Source organism: Microchirus variegatus (genome assembly GCF_963457635.1).
Source record: "Microchirus variegatus genome assembly, chromosome: 8".
Lineage (NCBI taxonomy): Eukaryota > Metazoa > Chordata > Actinopteri > Pleuronectiformes > Soleidae > Microchirus > Microchirus variegatus.
Genome location: NC_139809.1, coordinates 16,364,144 through 16,382,325, shown reverse-complemented (window position 1 = coordinate 16,382,325; position 18,182 = coordinate 16,364,144). Strand labels below are relative to the sequence as shown.

The 18,182-nt window shown below is 37.9% G+C and overlaps 1 protein-coding gene across 1 annotated transcript; it reads right to left on the bottom strand.

Moving 5' to 3' along the window:
* Nucleotides 1-1,346: 1,346 nt before the first annotated feature.
* map1lc3b (microtubule-associated protein 1 light chain 3 beta) lies at nucleotides 1,347-10,314 on the bottom strand. The gene is made up of 4 exons (XM_083893381.1): nucleotides 10,025-10,314; nucleotides 6,995-7,050; nucleotides 3,377-3,483; nucleotides 1,347-2,820 (listed from the first exon to the last, which is right to left on the bottom strand). The coding sequence occupies exons 1-4, from the start codon at nucleotides 10,062-10,064 to the stop codon at nucleotides 2,640-2,642; spliced, it is 384 nt and encodes a 127-aa protein (XP_083749507.1). The 5' UTR covers nucleotides 10,065-10,314; the 3' UTR covers nucleotides 1,347-2,639.
* Nucleotides 10,315-18,182: the final 7,868 nt, after the last annotated feature.

Below are 18,182 nucleotides of genomic sequence, written 5' to 3'. Positions count from 1 at the left end.
AATTTTGGGACGACATAGTATAGTATGTCGTTTTTCTCAAATTTTTGACCCAATCTTTTTTTCCAAATAAATGCTCAAATCTTGAGTGAAATACTGCAGTATGTCGTTTTTATCAGATTTTGGACGTAGTATGATGTTTTTGTCAAATTTTGGACCAAAAAACTTTTTCAAAAATATTGTCAATTTTGGGACGACATAGTATAGTATGTCGTTTTTGTCAAATTTTTGACCCAATCTTTTTTTCCAAATAAATGCTCAAATCTTGAGTGAAATACTGCAGTTTGTCGTTTTTATCAGATATTGGACGTAGTATGACGTTTTTGTCAAATTTTGGACCAAAAAACTTTTTCAAAAATATTGCAAATTTTGGAACGACATAGTATAGTATGTCGTTTTTGTCAAATTTTGGACCAAATTTTTTTTTCCAAATAAATGGTCAAATCTTGAGCGTAATAGCATAGTATGCTGTTTTTAACACATTTTGGACGTAGTATGACGTTTTTGTCAAATTTTGGACCAAAAAACTTTTTCAAAAATATTGTCAATTTTGGGACGACATAGTATAGTATGTCTTTAGTGTCAAATTTTGGACCAAAGTTTTTTTTTCCAAATAAATGGTCAAATCTTGAGCATGATAGCGTAGTATGCCGTTTTTTTTATCAAATTTTGGACGTAGTATGATGTTTTTGTGAAATTTTGGACCAAAAAACCAATCTTTTTTTCCAAATAAATGCTCAAATCTTGAGTGAAATACTGCAGTATGTCGTTTTTATCAGATTTTGGACGTAGTATGTGGTTTTTGTCAAATTTTGGACCAAATGTTTTTTCCCAAATAAAACGTCAAATCTTGAGCGAAATACCGTAGTATGCTGTTTTAACCAATTTTGGACGTAGTATGACGTTTTTGTCAAATTTTGGACCAAAAAACTTTTTCAAAAATATTGTCAATTTTGGGACGACATAGTATAGTATGTCGTTTTTCTCAAATTTTTTACCCAATCTTTTTTTCCAAATAAATGCTCAAATCTTGAGTGAAATACTGCAGTATGTCGTTTTTATCAGATATTGGACGTAGTATGACGTTTGTCAAATTTTGGACCAAAAAACTTTTTCAAAAATATTGCAAATTTTGGGACGACATAGTATAGTATGTCGTTTTTGTAAAATTTTGGACCAAATGTTTTTTCCCAAATAAAACGTCAAATTTTGAGCGAAATACCGTAGTATGCCGTTAATTAGACTTTTTTTTTTGCCCATTTTGGATGACATTAAATTTTTTGACGTATATATGTATATATATGTGATTGTGATCGGTGGTGAAAAATGACAACAAGACAATTTTATTTCCCATATTTTATTGTTTATTCCTGTTTTAATTGTTTACAAAATACCAACATAAATACATAAGAGGAGGCTGAGTGATATTGCTATTCGCGTGTGGGTTTTGCGAGTGAGAACAGAAGAGCAGGCGGAGGAGGGCACTGTCGCAAAGGCTCCGCCCCTCTGTCACAAACACACAGTGGCTTTTTGTTTTCCACGAGCGACAACGACGGTGACAAACCATGACACGGAAATTATATTAAATAAAACCAAGACGATAAAATGACTGCGATATAAAAACAGCTAAACGTCAGGTCTGTTGAAGAGGTGATGATGATGATGAAGAAGAGGAGGAGTAAAGCAGCAGCACACAACTATTGACAAATGGGACGCTGAAAATGTTTTTGTTTTGTTTAGAGTGCACTCCTTTAGAAACACACTGGGGGAAATGGAAGCTGGAATTCAAATCCGTGAATCAAAATAACCTTTTTGTCCATTTCTGGCTCACACTTTTGTTTACCTGCTAAAAAATAAAAAAAGGAAAATCCCCGACACGTCGCCCTCCTCCCCACAAATCAACTTGGTTTCACTCCGACTGTATTCAAAGCCATAAAATCCACACTATCTGTACAGCAAGGCGTTATCTTCTTCTTCTTACAGACCTACAATCACAGTTTCAAGAGCAAAGCAGTTTCCTAAAGTTCCAAAGCAGTTTTTTCGTCCCCCCCCCCACCATTACAGTTAAGAAGACGATATGTCGGCTACAAGGACAGGGACAGGGACACAAGGATTTACATTTTTATCAAGCAAAAAACTACTGGAATTAAAAAAAACAATTAAACGTCAGACTGTGATAAAAAGCTTAATTTAAAAACAACTGAATCTTTAAACCCTTTAAACGTCTGTTGCTCGTCTCTAAAAGCCTTCAAAAGCATCATCTCTGTAACATCACTCGCTTCAAAATGTACGCTTTATATATAATTAATTATATATAATATATATATATATATATATATACACATATGTATACTGTGGATCTATAGACATTACAGCCTAGGCAACACGTAACCGTAACACTGACAATAACTGCCACCACCAGCAGGGCGGCGCCGCTCGCACGACTCAGCAGAAGAGGACGACGACACAGAAGCGGAGACGCGCGGTCAGAGACTCTGTTGGGTAGAAATTATCGTTTACCATTAAAGAAGAGGTGTGTAGGGAGGGGGGAGGGGCTAAAAACTACAATTGTCCAATCGCCGGCCTGGTGGAAGAAGACAAAGAAGGAGGAGAAGAAAGAGGAAGAGGAGGAGGACGTGGGTTCACTGGGCGGCGGCCACGGCCGAGCCGAAGGTTTCCTGGGAGGCGTAGACCATGTAGAGGAAGCCGTCCTGGTCACGCTCGCGCTCGTACACCTCCGAGATGGCGGCCGACACGGACACCATGCTGTGGCCGTTCACCAGCAGGAAGAACGCCTGGTTTGAGTTCAGCTGGAGGCGCCTCCTGGTGGTGGGGAGGGGAGAAAGAAGGACGCGACACGTGAGCAACGAGGCAACGAAAAGTGAAAGGTCAGTAAAATATAAAAAGGGAAAATAGAAATGAAAGAGATGGTGAAAAGAAATTAAATTATAAGAGGACAAAAATTGCCGGCATAAAAGAAAAGATAAAGGAAAAATATAAAGATGGGAGGAGATAAGAAAACAGGAAAGGAAATTTAGACCAAGGAGGAGAGGGTATGAGAAGAGGAAAAGAAAAAAGGGAAGAAAAGAAAAGAAAAGAGACAAAGAGTTAAAAAGAAAATAACTGTGATGAAGGACTTTGAACAGTAGAGGGCAGCGTTACACTGCTCAGTGTACAACGTGGTGACAAACAAGGAAGGAGGATAAAAGTATAAGAGGAAGAAAACAGAACGTGATGGAAAAATCAAAAGAGACAAAGAAGAAACAAACAAACAAAGGAAAGGTGATGAGGTGACAAGGAGAGGAAAGGTGATGAGGAGAGGAGGAGAGGAGGAGAGGAGGAGAGGAGGAGAGGAAAGGTGACGAGGAGAGGAGTTGACCTGATGATCTTGATGAGCTCGCTCATGTTGACATGGTCCGGCACCAGGAACTTGGTCTTGTCAAGGATGGGAAGCTGTTTCTCTCCCTTATATCTCTCAATGATCACCTGCAGGAGAAAAACATCACAGTATTTCATTCAGCATTTTATTCATTTATTTATTGAAATGAAGTCAAACATTAGATTGAAACTTTAAACTTCCAAAACTATTAGACTCTATAGAGCTGCCACCATTAAATCCATTATTGACCAAAGTGTTTTCTGATGTTTCAGCCTCTTAAATGTAATTATATTCTGGTTTCACAAAGAATTCATTAAAACCTCATACTTTTTGGTTTGTGGACAAAAAAAATTGATTTGGTGATAAATCGTCGTGCAATACGATAAACGACAGACGCTCTAAAGCATGTGTCAAACTCAAGGCCCGGGGCCCAGATGTGGCCCGCCACGTCGTTTTATGTGGCCCGCGAGTGATCAATTGGTCTTAAAAATCTGTGTTAAAATAGGTCTATGCTGCTTTAAGGCGTGGGTTGATCATAAACTACATTTCCCACAATGCATGGCGTTGATTGTGTTACCCGCAAAGTGACGGCACTGCCACTAGATCGCATTGTATCATTGCATACGCATCATGCGACGAGTGAAATTGAATAAGTAATAAATACAGACAGTTATTTAATAGGGATGTGAATCTTTGGGTGGCTCACGATTCGATTCAAAATCGATTCTCGATTCAACCGATTCGATTCTCAATTCAAAAATTGATACAATGCATAGTGTGTTAAGGCACATTATGGCATCAAAGCAATACAGTTTGTATAAGATAATGTGATAATGTGATCACACAAAGGCAAACTTAAAGGTTCCATATGTAAGAATGTGGCCAAAAACGGTTACTACATTCAAATTCAAAATACCGAGGTCTTTTAGGTTTCATTTTCTGATGTAATTGGCAACCCGTGGTTGCTCGGGAGCTGAGACTCTACTGACTGCAATGATTGATAGATGGCGGTAGGTGGCGCCACATGCCAAAACATGATTTCAAAACATAAACATGATTTGCAGTCTGCAAAATATTTTTTTAATGCAAATATTTTGTCTGTACTGTTGTTGTTGGTGAGTTCAGTTTGTTATATGAACATTATTCCTGAGTCTCTGTGACATATTAGGAGGATTTTAAGGCCAGTTGCTTTAGATTTATTACATAATGCACCTTTAAGACAAAAGTTAACATTTATTCATTCAAAACAAATAAAAACTTACTTACTGTACAAAAAAATAACTTGCATAAATAAAAGCTTAGACTAGCTGCCTTTTTCTCCCAGAAGTTACAAAAATAAACTGTACACAAATAACACAAATGGGTGTTTTTTTCAAAATATAAACTTAAAAGAATATACATATTTTTATTTATTTTTTCAAAAATCCATTTTTGGAGTTCATGAATCGATTCAGAATCGTGGATGATTAGAATCGTGATTCATATGTGAATACATTTTTCCCCCACCACTACTATTTAGCAATATTTTATGGAGTAGTTAACTTTATTTTACATATATTTGGTTACATTTAGTTACATCGATTCTGTATTACAGTTACATCTGGACCTTTGAGGGTAACCATTTTGCTGATGTGGCCCTCAGAAAAAATGAGTTTGACACCCCTGATCTAAAGCAACTCTGGACAATTCTACAGCCATGAAATCTAAATAAGTCATAAGAGGGTTAACTAACAGCAGCGCTACAGTGAAAGTGAAAAGCTGCAGTTGTGCAGAGGAGCGCCGCACCCCTGTGTGCTCGCCATAAACCAAAGCAGATAGAGTTTTAGTGAGGACTGTAATCAGCCTGTCCTGTTTGAGTCCTCTGCTCCTCCCCCACACTCACTCAGTCTGTCTGGATGGAGTTATGTTACAGTGACACAGCGATACATCTGCCTCTGGTCTTAACTCGGCACCATGACATGGCACTTTATAAACCCCAGGAGGGGAAACAGGAAACACACACACACACTCTCTTAAAGAGGCCTAACACGGGGCAGCAGATGGAAGGCACTGGTATCACAAAATGACAAAAGTGTCAGGTGAAACTTGAGGTGTGTGTGTGTGTGTGTGTGTGTGTGTGTGTGTGTGTGTGTGTGTGTGTGTGTGTGTGTGTGTGTGTGTGTGTGTGTGTGTGTGTGTGTGTGTGTGTGTGTGTGTGTGTGAGCGGTCGTTGCTGGGAGCCTTCACATGACATCTGCCGTGTTAGACACAGTCACGCCTGTTTCTCATGAGCAAGAAAAGAGTCTTAAACTATACTATACTTCATTAAAAGTCACACTTTTTTTCATCAAAAGAGTTGCAAAATGAATAGAAAGCTGCGCTAACATCATTGCACAAGGGTTTTCTAATCATCAATAGCCTTCTAACGTGATTAGCAAACACAATGTACCATTAGAACACTGGAAATAGGCCTCTATACACCTATGTACATATTCCATTAAAAACCAGACGTTTGCAGCTAGAATAGTCGTTTACCACATCAAACATTTCTAAGTGAGCCCAAACTTTTGAACGGTAGTGTAAATTATATAATATCGTAACTATAAAAATCAATTGACAACAGTTTTGACTGATTTGTTCTTCTTAAATGTGAATATTTCCTCGTTTCTTTGCTCCACATAATGACAAAATGTCTTGTGGACAAAACAAATGATGAATCGATTACTGGTGAAAATAATCGACAGATTGAACGATTATGAAAATAATCGTTAGTTGCATCTGTAGAAATCACCAATCTCTCTCAATAACATTATCAGCATTAATGTTAAAACAGTGGTGTAAATAGTCCGAGCTACGGTGGCCCTGAGGTGCAAAACACAAAAGCAAAACAAAAAACACAAAAGTGTCAATGTTTTTGTTTTCTGTTTTAGTGTTTGTGTTTTTTGTTTTGCTTTTTTTCGATTTACGTTTGTGTGTTTTGATTCGCGTTTGTGTTGTTCGTTTTGCTTTTTTTCGATTTGCGTTTTTTTCCAGTATGTGTGTTTTGATTTGCGATTTTCATTTGTGTTTTGCACCTCAGGGCCACCGTACCGCGCAGTCTCATCCTCCGCCTCTTCCTGACATATACTTGTGAAATTAGATTAAGATGAAGGGAGCAATAACGGGACTTTTTTAAATTATAATTATAATAATTTTTTTGGTTATTTAAAGGTGAAGTAAGTAGTTTATAGTGCCATTTAGAGGAGAGGCTGAAATTTACAACAAAGAACTGCTCCTCTGCTCACCCCCTCCCTTCCCTGAGCGCTACGGTATCCTCAGCGACTAGACAATGCAGGAGCACATCATATGTATAAAAAAGTGGATTTTGGGTTATATAAACCCATAAATACTACACATTGTCCCTTTAATTCATTTTCTACAGGTCAAAATTCCTCAACTCCACTCCGAACACATACCCTGGTTTATTTATACAGTAGAACAGTATTTCTCATGTTCCTCCGTGTACCACCAGAGGAAGGTTGTGTATGACAGTTTGAGAACCACTGAACAAATGTGTAGTGTTGTTGTAGTGTTATTATGCCTTTGGTGAACACTGTGTGAATAATCATGGGTGAATGTGTGTGTGTATGTTAAACTCACAGGTATCTTGTTAGGATGCTGCTCTCGGATCAGACGCACATCCTCTGCTCTTTGTTCTGCAGAGTAAAAGAGGATAAAAAACAAAAAAAGCAGGTCAGGTTATTTGTTCTGAGACTCACAGACACAACACAGAGATAAGAGTGTCAAGAGCATCAGCTGATAAAACACAAATCAGGTCAACGTTTGCACAGAAGATGCACACACACAGAGAGAATCCAAACAATCACGACAGGAAACCGGAGCAAACGTGACACAAAGATATAATCACATACATCTTAATAACAACAGAGGGAGGTCAGGTGTTAACGGGAAGGTTAACGTGTTCATCGGTGACCCGGGGCAAAGCAAACTCAGGCTTAACTGCATTCAAGTGCTTTGTTAGCAGAGCAAAAATAAACAACAGATAACACGAGCATGTGCCTCTCTGCACTTTGAACTGACAACAGTGAGAGTAACTGTGTTTCGTGGAACCAGAAGTCAACTCAACATTAGGGCGATGATTAAATTAATCGAGTATAAATGGCTCACTTTTAAAGATTTCTTTGTTACGGCGCAAAGAAACCAGCAAATGTTCACATTAAAGAAGCTGAAAAATCAGAAAACTGCTGCAGCTGTCAGTGACCAGTATCGTGTCCTCCTGTGTGTGTTTGTGTTTGTTTGCAAACAGGACAATCACTGTGGCCACTGTTGGGACGTCTTGATTTAATCAAGTCATTACATTACACGCCGCTTCTAGAACGACAAATGTTTGTCTTCCCATAGGCAGCCATTTTCATGCTTTACTTGAGGAACAAAAACAGCCTTTGAGTCGAGAAGGGGGAGAAAAAAAGGACCATGCTAAATGGGAAGCAGTTGACCTGAAAGACTGTGTCGCACAAACACACACACACATCTCTGTTCTGTCACAACCTGGGAATTAGTCAGAATCACCTGACGCAGCTGGAAGAGCCCGTGTTGTTTCCTTGTTCGTGGAAATATGCGACTTGAAATGATTCAGATGTGGAACTGTGGTCTTGGGGTTCAGAAAATACAGGCCCAGCTCACAACGACTACAATAATCCTGTATTAACCTGATTAATACCTCTTTTATGCCAACAAAAACAATAAAATAAAATAGACAGAACAACAACAAAAAAGCTATAAACTCATCTCTCATTCCAGTAAATTAGTTTGTCTTTCTGCCTTTTTTTGTTTCTCCTGCAGTGACTCACGTTTAACATGACTCATATCACGATGACGGTTACACTTTCACTTCAGTCCCGCTTTGAAACTCAACAACGGCCAAACAAATGCAGTCGGCTGGACGACGACACGCGTCACAGTGGAGAAGACGCAGACTCCGTGACAAGAGAGGGTCAAAATGACCACGTTAATCTGGGCGTCGGTCACAGCTTTTGCAAACATGTGACCCAGGAGCCAAAACCAGATGTTAGTGTGGGTTTGTTTGTGTTCCTTTGCCTGGTAGTACAACACAAAAGAGCATCAAAACAATGTTTTAATAACTGGACACCAATAATACAATTACTGACGCAAGTAGCTAGTAAAATATTGTCTTCCTAATTCTCTAAATCGACCAATAATCACGTTATAATGCGACTAATATCAGAAAACTCCTCATATCTTCTGTCTGATCAGTACACATGGTTGTCCAAGTATAGCAGAATAGAATCTTCAGGTAAAGTGAAAACTAATTTACTTCCCATTACCGCCAAGGAGAGAATAAACTTTTATTAACTGATTATTAACTGTCAACCATTTTGATAATCAAGTTTCTCTGGTTTTTCAGCTTCTAAAATGTGTTTATTTCCTGGTTTCTTTGGTCGATTTAGCTAAGAAATTATTAAAACTAATTCATTACAAAACTAGACATTTGAAAACATTATCCTTTCCAGGTTTTGGTAAACACCGAACAACATTTTTCAACATTTTCACGGATCAAAGTAATCAAAGTACTCGATTAAATCGAGAAAATAGTGAACAGATGAATCGATTATTATTAAAAAAATAATCGTTAGCTGCAACCTTTAACCTAAAGCTAACCCCTTTACATGTATTTTTTTGTCCAACTACTGAAACGAAATCTAACAGTCATAAACTTTGTTCATACCGGAAGTTGTCTGTTACGACAGGAAGTGGCCACACTTCAGGTACTACGGATCGGGTAGCAACAGCGTCTGTGTGGGTCTAGAACTTTAATTGTGCGTTTTATTTTTGACAAAGTGACATATTTAGTTTTTTTTTTTATAACAGGACGTCGCTCAGTCGTAGTTTTGTTTTTAAACGCGTCCTCGTGCACCATGGGTCCCGTTACAGCATCTTACGTAACGCGTTTGTCCAGCTCTCACGTGCAGTGTTCTGCTCGTGTCAATTCGGACCCATAACGTGAGAAAGCGGAAGTTACATTTTGTTAAACACCTTTTTTAAACAGAACAACTAAATTAGTGACACATTTATGGCCTTTGTGGTTGACTAACGAGGCAGATGTCCCTGAAGCAGCGCTACGGAGGCCTGGATGAAACAACATACTCTATTTTAACTTTAAATGTGTTTAAACTTTAAGATTTAAATAGAATCAGGTGTCTGTTTTCCACACACAGACTGGTTCCCATCCCCCAATCCTGCACCTCCTGCATTTCGACACCAACACTTTTTTGTTTTTTCCCCCCTGTGCTGCCACAGCTGATAAAAACATCATAAACACACTCAGTCTGGGACACTTCTATTCAAATATATTCTACTCCTAAATCTGTGTGTGCATTCATGTTGTGTAGTGTTGTCATAGTCTTTGTTTGACATGTCAACACAGGCTGTCTCTTCTGTGTAGAAACACACACACACAAGCCTCCAGTGTGATGTTTACCGAATTAGCATTAGCACGCAGAGCTAACATCGCTTCTCTCCTCCGGGACAAAGGCAGCTAACAGTCCACCGTGACTCGGCGACTAAAACACAAACCTCCCGCGGCACAAAACACGCCAACTACGATAAAAAAACAAATGTTGTTGACCGTGATATTAGGTGACATCTTACCGTATGTCCGTCTTTGTTTGAAGCTTTTCTCTGAAGGCATCCTGCGTCAAAGTCAGAGGCTGCTGCTGCTGTTGTTGTTGTTGTTCTTCGTCACACACACAAAAATACACACAAAATAAAACAAACGTATGATATAAAACGCTAAATAAAAGAAGAATTAAAAGATGATGAGGTCCGAGGTCAAAGGCGTTGCTGTTGTGGGCGAAAGACAAGCCGAGGACAGCTCGTCAGGAGACGGGTGTTTTAATGTCGTCGCTTCCGTCCTTTGACTGTGTTTTTATCTCGAGCGAGCAAAACAAACCAGGTCAGCTGACCCGTGACGTCACCCTGTGAAGCAAAGGCTCAACGGAGGGACATTAATAATCCAACCTTTTTAAAAATACATTTAATTAAAAGGCTGAAATTAAACGACTAAGCGTTAGAAAGTATCATAGAGATCTAAGTAAGTCTTTTTTCTGTGTGTGTGATGTCGCCCTTTGATAATGCGTGTGACGTCACCAGACTGGCTGTGAGTCAGAGGCTTTATTTATTTATTTATTTATTTATTTATTTATTTATTAAAGACAACAGTGAACACACTTGTTAGGAGTTGCTAAGTCACTATTACCACTGGGAAATAGTAGGAGGATATATCAATTAAAATAAATAAATAATAATAATAAAAAAAATAAATTTAGTTTTGCTAACTCAGCATTTCCAACTGTGAAAATATGAGGATAAAAATCAGCTGAATAAAAACAAAAATACTTTCAAATAAAACTAATTAAAATTAAATTAAATATTATGATGGTGAAGTGGTGGCACTCCTGAGTAAAAAAAAATACTCCAGTCTAAATTAATTTAAAACTAAATTGAAAAAAAGAAAATAAATACTATAAAAAAATTATTATACCTAATATAATACATACTTCAATCCCAATCAATTAAAAAAATATTACTACTACTACTACTACTACTGCTACTAATAATAATAATAATAATAACAACAATAATAATAATAATAATAATAATAATAATAAAATAATAGAAGAAATTAGGATGAAAGGTCAATTTTTCAGTCTGAATGTAGTGAAATACTAAATATTATGATAAGGGAAGTTGTGAGTAAAAAGCACCTCCTTTTAAAAACTAAAATACTATATTGAGAAGTGACGCTAGAGTAAAAATACTTTGAATTAAATGAATAAACCTGATTAATATATTTATTTTTAATCTCACCTTTATTCGACCCAGGTTCTTATTCACATGAGAGATTCATTATATACAATTATATCTCACATTCTAAGTGATTTAGGTCCAATGGTGACTCTCGCTGAAGAAACAACGCAATTAAACAAAGATAAAATAGTGTCTTTTAGTGGTTTTTAAACCACAATATAAGTATAAAATTAAGGAAAAATGAAAAAATAAACCCACAACATAATGATTGCTAATCACTTTTGACATAAAAAAATAATTAAATAAATACACACAGAGACAGATTTACCTTGTGTACAGAAGATGCTGTCCTCACATGACCATCTGTGGTTTAAAGGACAACAAAGAGTGTCGTGTGTGTTCACTTCCTTTCTGTGAACAAACACACACACACACACATATGTTTATTACCAGAATCATGCCTGTATCACAAAGTTCCATTTCTCAAAAATAAGAGGAAGGAAATGCAGCCTGACTTTGTCTGTAATGAGAGTTTATGGAACACGATAAATGATTATGATTAAGAATGATTAAGAACCCTTTAAGTCCCGCAAGGGGAAATTGAATTCTGCAGTGAGTTAGTGAACACACACAGCGAGGTGTAGAACATGTAAGCTGCCATGCCAGTGAGCGGCGCTCGGGAGCAGTGAGGGTCAACATCACTTCAGCTGCGGACCGGTCGGGGATTGAACTGGCTACCTCCCGGTCTCGAGCTCGAAGCCCTAACCACTAGGCCACAGCTGCCCCAAATGCTTCTCAATGCCATTATATATATAAAATATATGCATTTATTTATTTATGAATTAATAGAGGAAAAAAATATTACAGTTTTTCTCCATTGGTTTGGCTCATTTCTTGAAACGGAAATGACATTCTCAAAACTCTAAGATCGTTTGGCACAACAGTCTTACAGTTCAGCACAACACCATAGTTCACTTGCAAAAGCTCATATCTCTCTCAAAACTGTTCACTCATGCTTCAAAACTAAATTCCTTTACCATATTAATAGTCAGTGTCACCAAAATGCAAGAGATCCTTCTCAATTGGTTTGGCTCATTTCTCGAACCAGACCGAACATTCTCAACACTCTCGGTGTTTTTGACAAAATAACCTGGATGGTTCAGCACAACACCAAGCTCATATCTTTCCCAAAACGGTTCACTCATGTGTCAAAACTAAATTTCCTTCTCATATAAATAGCCAGTGCCCCCAAAATGCATTGTCCCTTTGGCATTGTGTAAGCACTGCAAGTCAAAATGTTTAGATGTTTTGTCGCTGTGGCAGAGGACCATTGAAATATCCCTCATGTCCACCTCTCAGTCTTAGCCCAGTCCTTCAATGGTTACTGTACTAGTTTTTTTTGTCTTGCTAACAGAATACAAATGTGTAGAATACAGATTTTTTTTTAGGATTTTATGGTAATAGTACCATCCAAGGTTTGACACACATTACACTCATACTGCCAAGGAAATTGTAACCATTTTTATTCACAGATATAAACTACCTTCCATACATCAGCGTAAAAATATATATAGTATATATACAATATATTGTCATATAAACACATAAACAAAATAAATCTGGAGATTCAAAACTAACATTTCTTGAGGTCATTTCTGTCCTCACCCTCCTGACCGTCCACACTCATGCTGTCTGTCCACAGATTCTCTTCCACATCACAGTGTATATTCTTCTTTGTGATGCAATGAGGGAATAAACAGTGTGCATGTCACAACCATCGCCTGCACTGATCTCCTGTAATATCATCACATGGAGCAGAGACCTCTGATCTTGAGCCTGATGCTCATATACTTTCTATGGCCAAGCAGAGAAAAACTCCTCAATAGGACAGAGGAAAGGATAAGGTGGTAGAAACACCATGACCATCCTTGGATGAGTAGTGAACCAGGCCCGGATGAGCGGGGCCACGGAGGAAATTTACATTGTCCCACACAAGTGCATACTTTGGTAGGTGAGGCCTAACCAGACCTCTCATTTTCAGGGATCAAATCAGAATGAAGGTGGTCCAAGAAAATGAGGAGTTTCTGTGGAATTGAGGTCAAGGTGAAAATAGAACTTTTCCAACAAAGGAGGAGTTCCACACATCTCAGATGACCAATCAAACAATATGTGTCAATTATGATAAATTATCAAATGTTTCAAGAGATTCATATATGATATTCATGGTATTATATTCTTGACTGATTTTGACAATTGAACAAACTATTGTGCACGTGATGACTTACACAATGAAATGATGCTGACATGTTTTGCAGAGAACAAACATTAGACTGAGACTTCGACAATCAGTTAAGATCAACAAGATCTATTCACTTGGAAACTGTGCTAAATGAAGGCTAACTGTGCTAACTGTGTGCTACAAGTACTTAATCATTTGCAAAGATGTGTAAGACAATTGCAATTTGATAAATGAATGACAAATGCAAGTCTGTTGTGGACAATTGCAAAGTGGTTTGGAGATTTGTCCATGTTGTTTTGAGAATGTCATTTCTGTTTCAAGAAATGAGCCAAAGCAATGGAGAAAAACTGTAATACACATAAACAGAATGAAAAACACAAATAAATGTATAAATAAAATAATAAATAAATACAGAAATAAAGATATGGAAAATAACAAAGGAGGTGCAGTTCTTATTCTTGTCCAGCAGGTGGAGTGCTTTGATCATATGTTGCTGTCAATGCGATGCTCTCTAAGTTTTCCCGATTGTTTACACACATTTTCTGAAAGCATGCCTCATGCTCTCACAACTCTACACACAAATCCAAAAAAACACACACACAATGGGCAAAACCCCTCAATTCTCCTGCAAAATGAAACTTTACATTCAAAACAATGTTATTTCTTCTCAAAATGGTATTTTGTTTTCAAATGACACACACAAACCATCATATGAATAGACATTTATAAGAACCAGTTGAACACTGATGTGCTCAATGTAAAACACTATGATGAATGGAAAACACTTCTTCATTGATCATAATGACTTAGGCCTTTTTTTGTTTAGTGTTACACGTACTACAGACACTACATACGTCCATCCATCCATTATCTACCGCTTTATCCTCCACCAGAGGGTCGCGGGGGGTGCTGTGCCTATCTCAGCAGACATTGGGCGATAGGTGGGGTCACACCCTGGACATTTCGCCAGTCCAGGGTGTGACCCCACCGATCGCCCTATGTCACCCTGCGACCCCCCGCTGGAGGATGAAGCGGTAGATAATGGATGGATTGTTTTTATACTCAAAACACACAAACACACAGTAACACATATATTTTATTCCTATTTATCTACATACAAAACAGAACCCTTTTATGCTAAAGCACTGATTGCAAATTGTAAAACTGTGTGACAGGTGTTTTCCCATGTGATGAGTCAGTTTGCATAGTAGGGAAATTAACTTTAGAATTTTTGAATGACAGTGTGTTCCTTGTGAAAACAAGAGATTTTCTTCATGAAAATTGTGCCAAATGCAGAGAATTGTGTGTAGTGTTTTGAAAAAAGTGTCTTTTAGAACTGCAATTTGAGTGTAAAGCGAGAATTGTGCTTGTAGTTTAGCAGAGTTGGTTCAGCGGGTTGGTGTGTGAGTTAGCTGTTGTGGTCATTGTGTCTCAAGTACCAGAATTTATGTGTAAACAATTAAGAAAAACTGTAATATTGTAGACATAATGCATTCCCTAACCCTTTATTCTAACATTAACCATTACAACGGAGTGCTTTAACTTAACCCTTACACTAACTCTAAGCTTAAACCAGGTCTTAACCCTGAAGAATCCCTTTTAAGGGCTGACAGAACAAAAATACACAAAGAAGAATACACACACACTCACACAAACTTGTTTTTATATCTTAGTGAGGACACATGGACCAAAACTGGGTTCAGAGCTTTTATTCTGACAAAATATGAACTGATTCAAATAAGTAAATAACAATAAACTAAAGGTCTGGTTTGAAAACACTGCCGTTGTCACAGTGACAGCCAGGTTTGGGGAGTAACTGTCTGTAAAATAACCACTCGCACACATTTGTCTTCATAACAAGCTGCTGATTAAAGACAACGTCCAGATTATTGTTAGATTGAGGCAGCAAATGTGGGTTTTTGTTTGTGACTGAAGACGTTTTAAAGATAAACATATGATGTTTTGGCTCAAATATTCAACTGCTTAAAATAAAAATTGGCCCTCGACCGCATTCACTTGGTAATCCCTGGCCTAACGCCTTACCCTAATCTTAACTATCACAAAAAAAACACCAGTTAATAAAACAAAAGCTCTTTATTTCTTTATAGTCGACATTTTCGATGACACTTATTTTTCTTCATGTATGAGACTGAATTGTGAGTCTGAAAACAGACTCATTGATGCTTTAAAAAAAAAAAAAAAAAAAAAAGCTTTTGATAAAACAATCTATTTCTAAGTACAAAAGCCTAAACTTACTCTTTACAACCTTTACCCTTATCCTAATCTTAAAACCATGTATTAATCCTGAAAAAAGCACTTTAAAGATGTGGAGACCAGACAAAAAAGTCTGTTTGTATGTTTTTTTGGACACACACACACACACACACACACACACACACACACACACACACACACACACACACACACACACACACACACACACACACACACACACACACACACACACACATAGGCGCGCACACACACACAGTCAGTCAGTCTCAGTGTGATGCAGGCCTTTGGGACTGTGTGTGTGTGTCTGTGTGTTTGCATAGCTATCTTTGTGAAGACCCAGTGTGATTTATTAACCTTTGGAGTGAGGACCTTTTCGGAAAGTGAGGACATTTTGGTCGGTCCTCACTTTTTTTTTCATTGTAATGGCCTCTAGTGTGTGAGTGTGTGTGTGTGTGTGTGTGTGTGTGTGTGTGTGTGTGTGTGTGTGTGTGTGTGTGTGTGCAGAGCTTCATTTCTTTCCAGCTCGATCATCACTGTAGTTACAGATAAAACATAAAAATGTGTATGTATGTGTGTGTGTGTGTGTGTGTGTGTCTGTGTTGCCCCCCTCCCCTGAATCAAATATTTGCTGTCAATATTTAGCCCCCCCTCCCACCCTCTCCTGCTCCTCCTCCTCCTCCCTGAGCCTGCTCCTGCTGCCTCCACTCATTAGGTGGCAGCGTTGTGATTCCTGGGCTCTCACCGGGACGTGTGTGTGTGTGTGTGTGTGTGTGTGTGTGTGTGTGTGTGTGTGCAGACGCCTCGAGTGCTAATCCATGTGATATGAAATGTTGACACTGTTACAGTGTGATATGTTACGGGAAGTGCGGTCGATAACAATAACAAGTGAGGGATATGAAGGGGCCAAAGGTGAAGACTGTGTGTGTGTGTGTGTGTGTGTGTGTGTGTGTGTGTGTGTGTGTGTAATAATAATGCATCCTGCACACACACACACACACACACACACACACACACAGTGTTTATTCAGTACATTTAAATTAATTATTGATTATAGAACATTCACCTAATCACAAACACACCCACCACCAATTTACTTTAAAAAAAAAAAACTTATTTGTGGATGTAATTATTTTCAATATCTGTGGAATTTATTCCTATCAATTTACTGTTATCGCCTGATAATGAAGCCACATAATCTCGGTGAGATTATTCAGAAGAAAGGTCAGTGGATTATCAGCAAACAGCATCTAAACTACATTCCCCTTACCTCAGATACCGCAGAACATTTGTTTCTTGCTGGATTATATGATGGGAATATGTTTTATAATCCCCCACATTCAGGAGGTAGATGCTCCTGAAAAAGGTAAAAAGAATGAGAATGAAACAATCACAATATTCATTAAAAAGAAGTGTTTCATTTAATCCAAAAAAAGAGAGAGAAATCCTGTTTACAAATAAATCTCACACATATTATTAAAATCTGAGTTTCAAAATGAGATTAATCATGTAGATTAACCCCTCACACCCCAGATCAAAGATTAAATGTTTCAAGGGCACAAAAAGTGACGTTTGTAACCGTCTCACTCTCCTGCACCAAACTCCATAGAAAAAAATCAGCGTTTTAAGCTCACAGGGAAACAGAAGCTGTCGGCTCACTGCTGCCTCCTGTGGTCAACTTTAAGTCACTCAGGTGAATGGAAAACAACACTATAAACACCGTCGTCACATAAAACACACATTTAATCTCAGTGATGGAGGCAGCAGTGGATCATTAGCTCCTGTTTGCTGTGACGTAAAATCGCTGATTTTCTCTATGGGGTTTGGTGCAGGAGAGAAAGTGCTTTATAAAGAGAAAGAAAAGGTACGTTTAAGAGGTTTTTCTAAGATAAAACTTTAAGGTTAACATTTTATATAACATAACAGTGATAACATGGAAATATTTTTAGTAATAATCTTCTAATAGGGAGGTAATATTATGTTAGTACTATCTTATTTGTAGTGGAATTTCCAATTGGGTAATAACCAAGACATAATATTACAGGAATATTCAGGTAATAACTGTGACTGTAATGTAACGTCTATCAGCTGTCGTCAGTAACATATCTTTGTGTAAAATAATAGGGGTTATCCAATCAGGTCAGATATCAGACAGATTATAATAAACACTTTAAGGTAAAATTAAGGTAAAATCCAGTTAAATTGGAGGGAGCAAGGTAAAAATGAAGTTGCACCGAATTTCACGAAACTTAACAGGAACGTGTCTCAGCCCAAGACGAACAAAAAAGTCAATCGGGACCACGGCGTCAACTCAACAGTAAGTCGGCCATAAACAAACAAACTCGTCCGAGCGCGTTTATCATCGCACCGACATAAGAAATGTTGTACTGGACACATTAAAGGCATGAAGTTATCCCAAGTTTTTTGCATATTCAAAAGGCCGTGGCTAAGTAAATTTGGAGACCATTCGTCACAGAAACAGGAAGTGCACCTACAACTTCGCCGTACATTAGCCGACTGCCTCGTAAC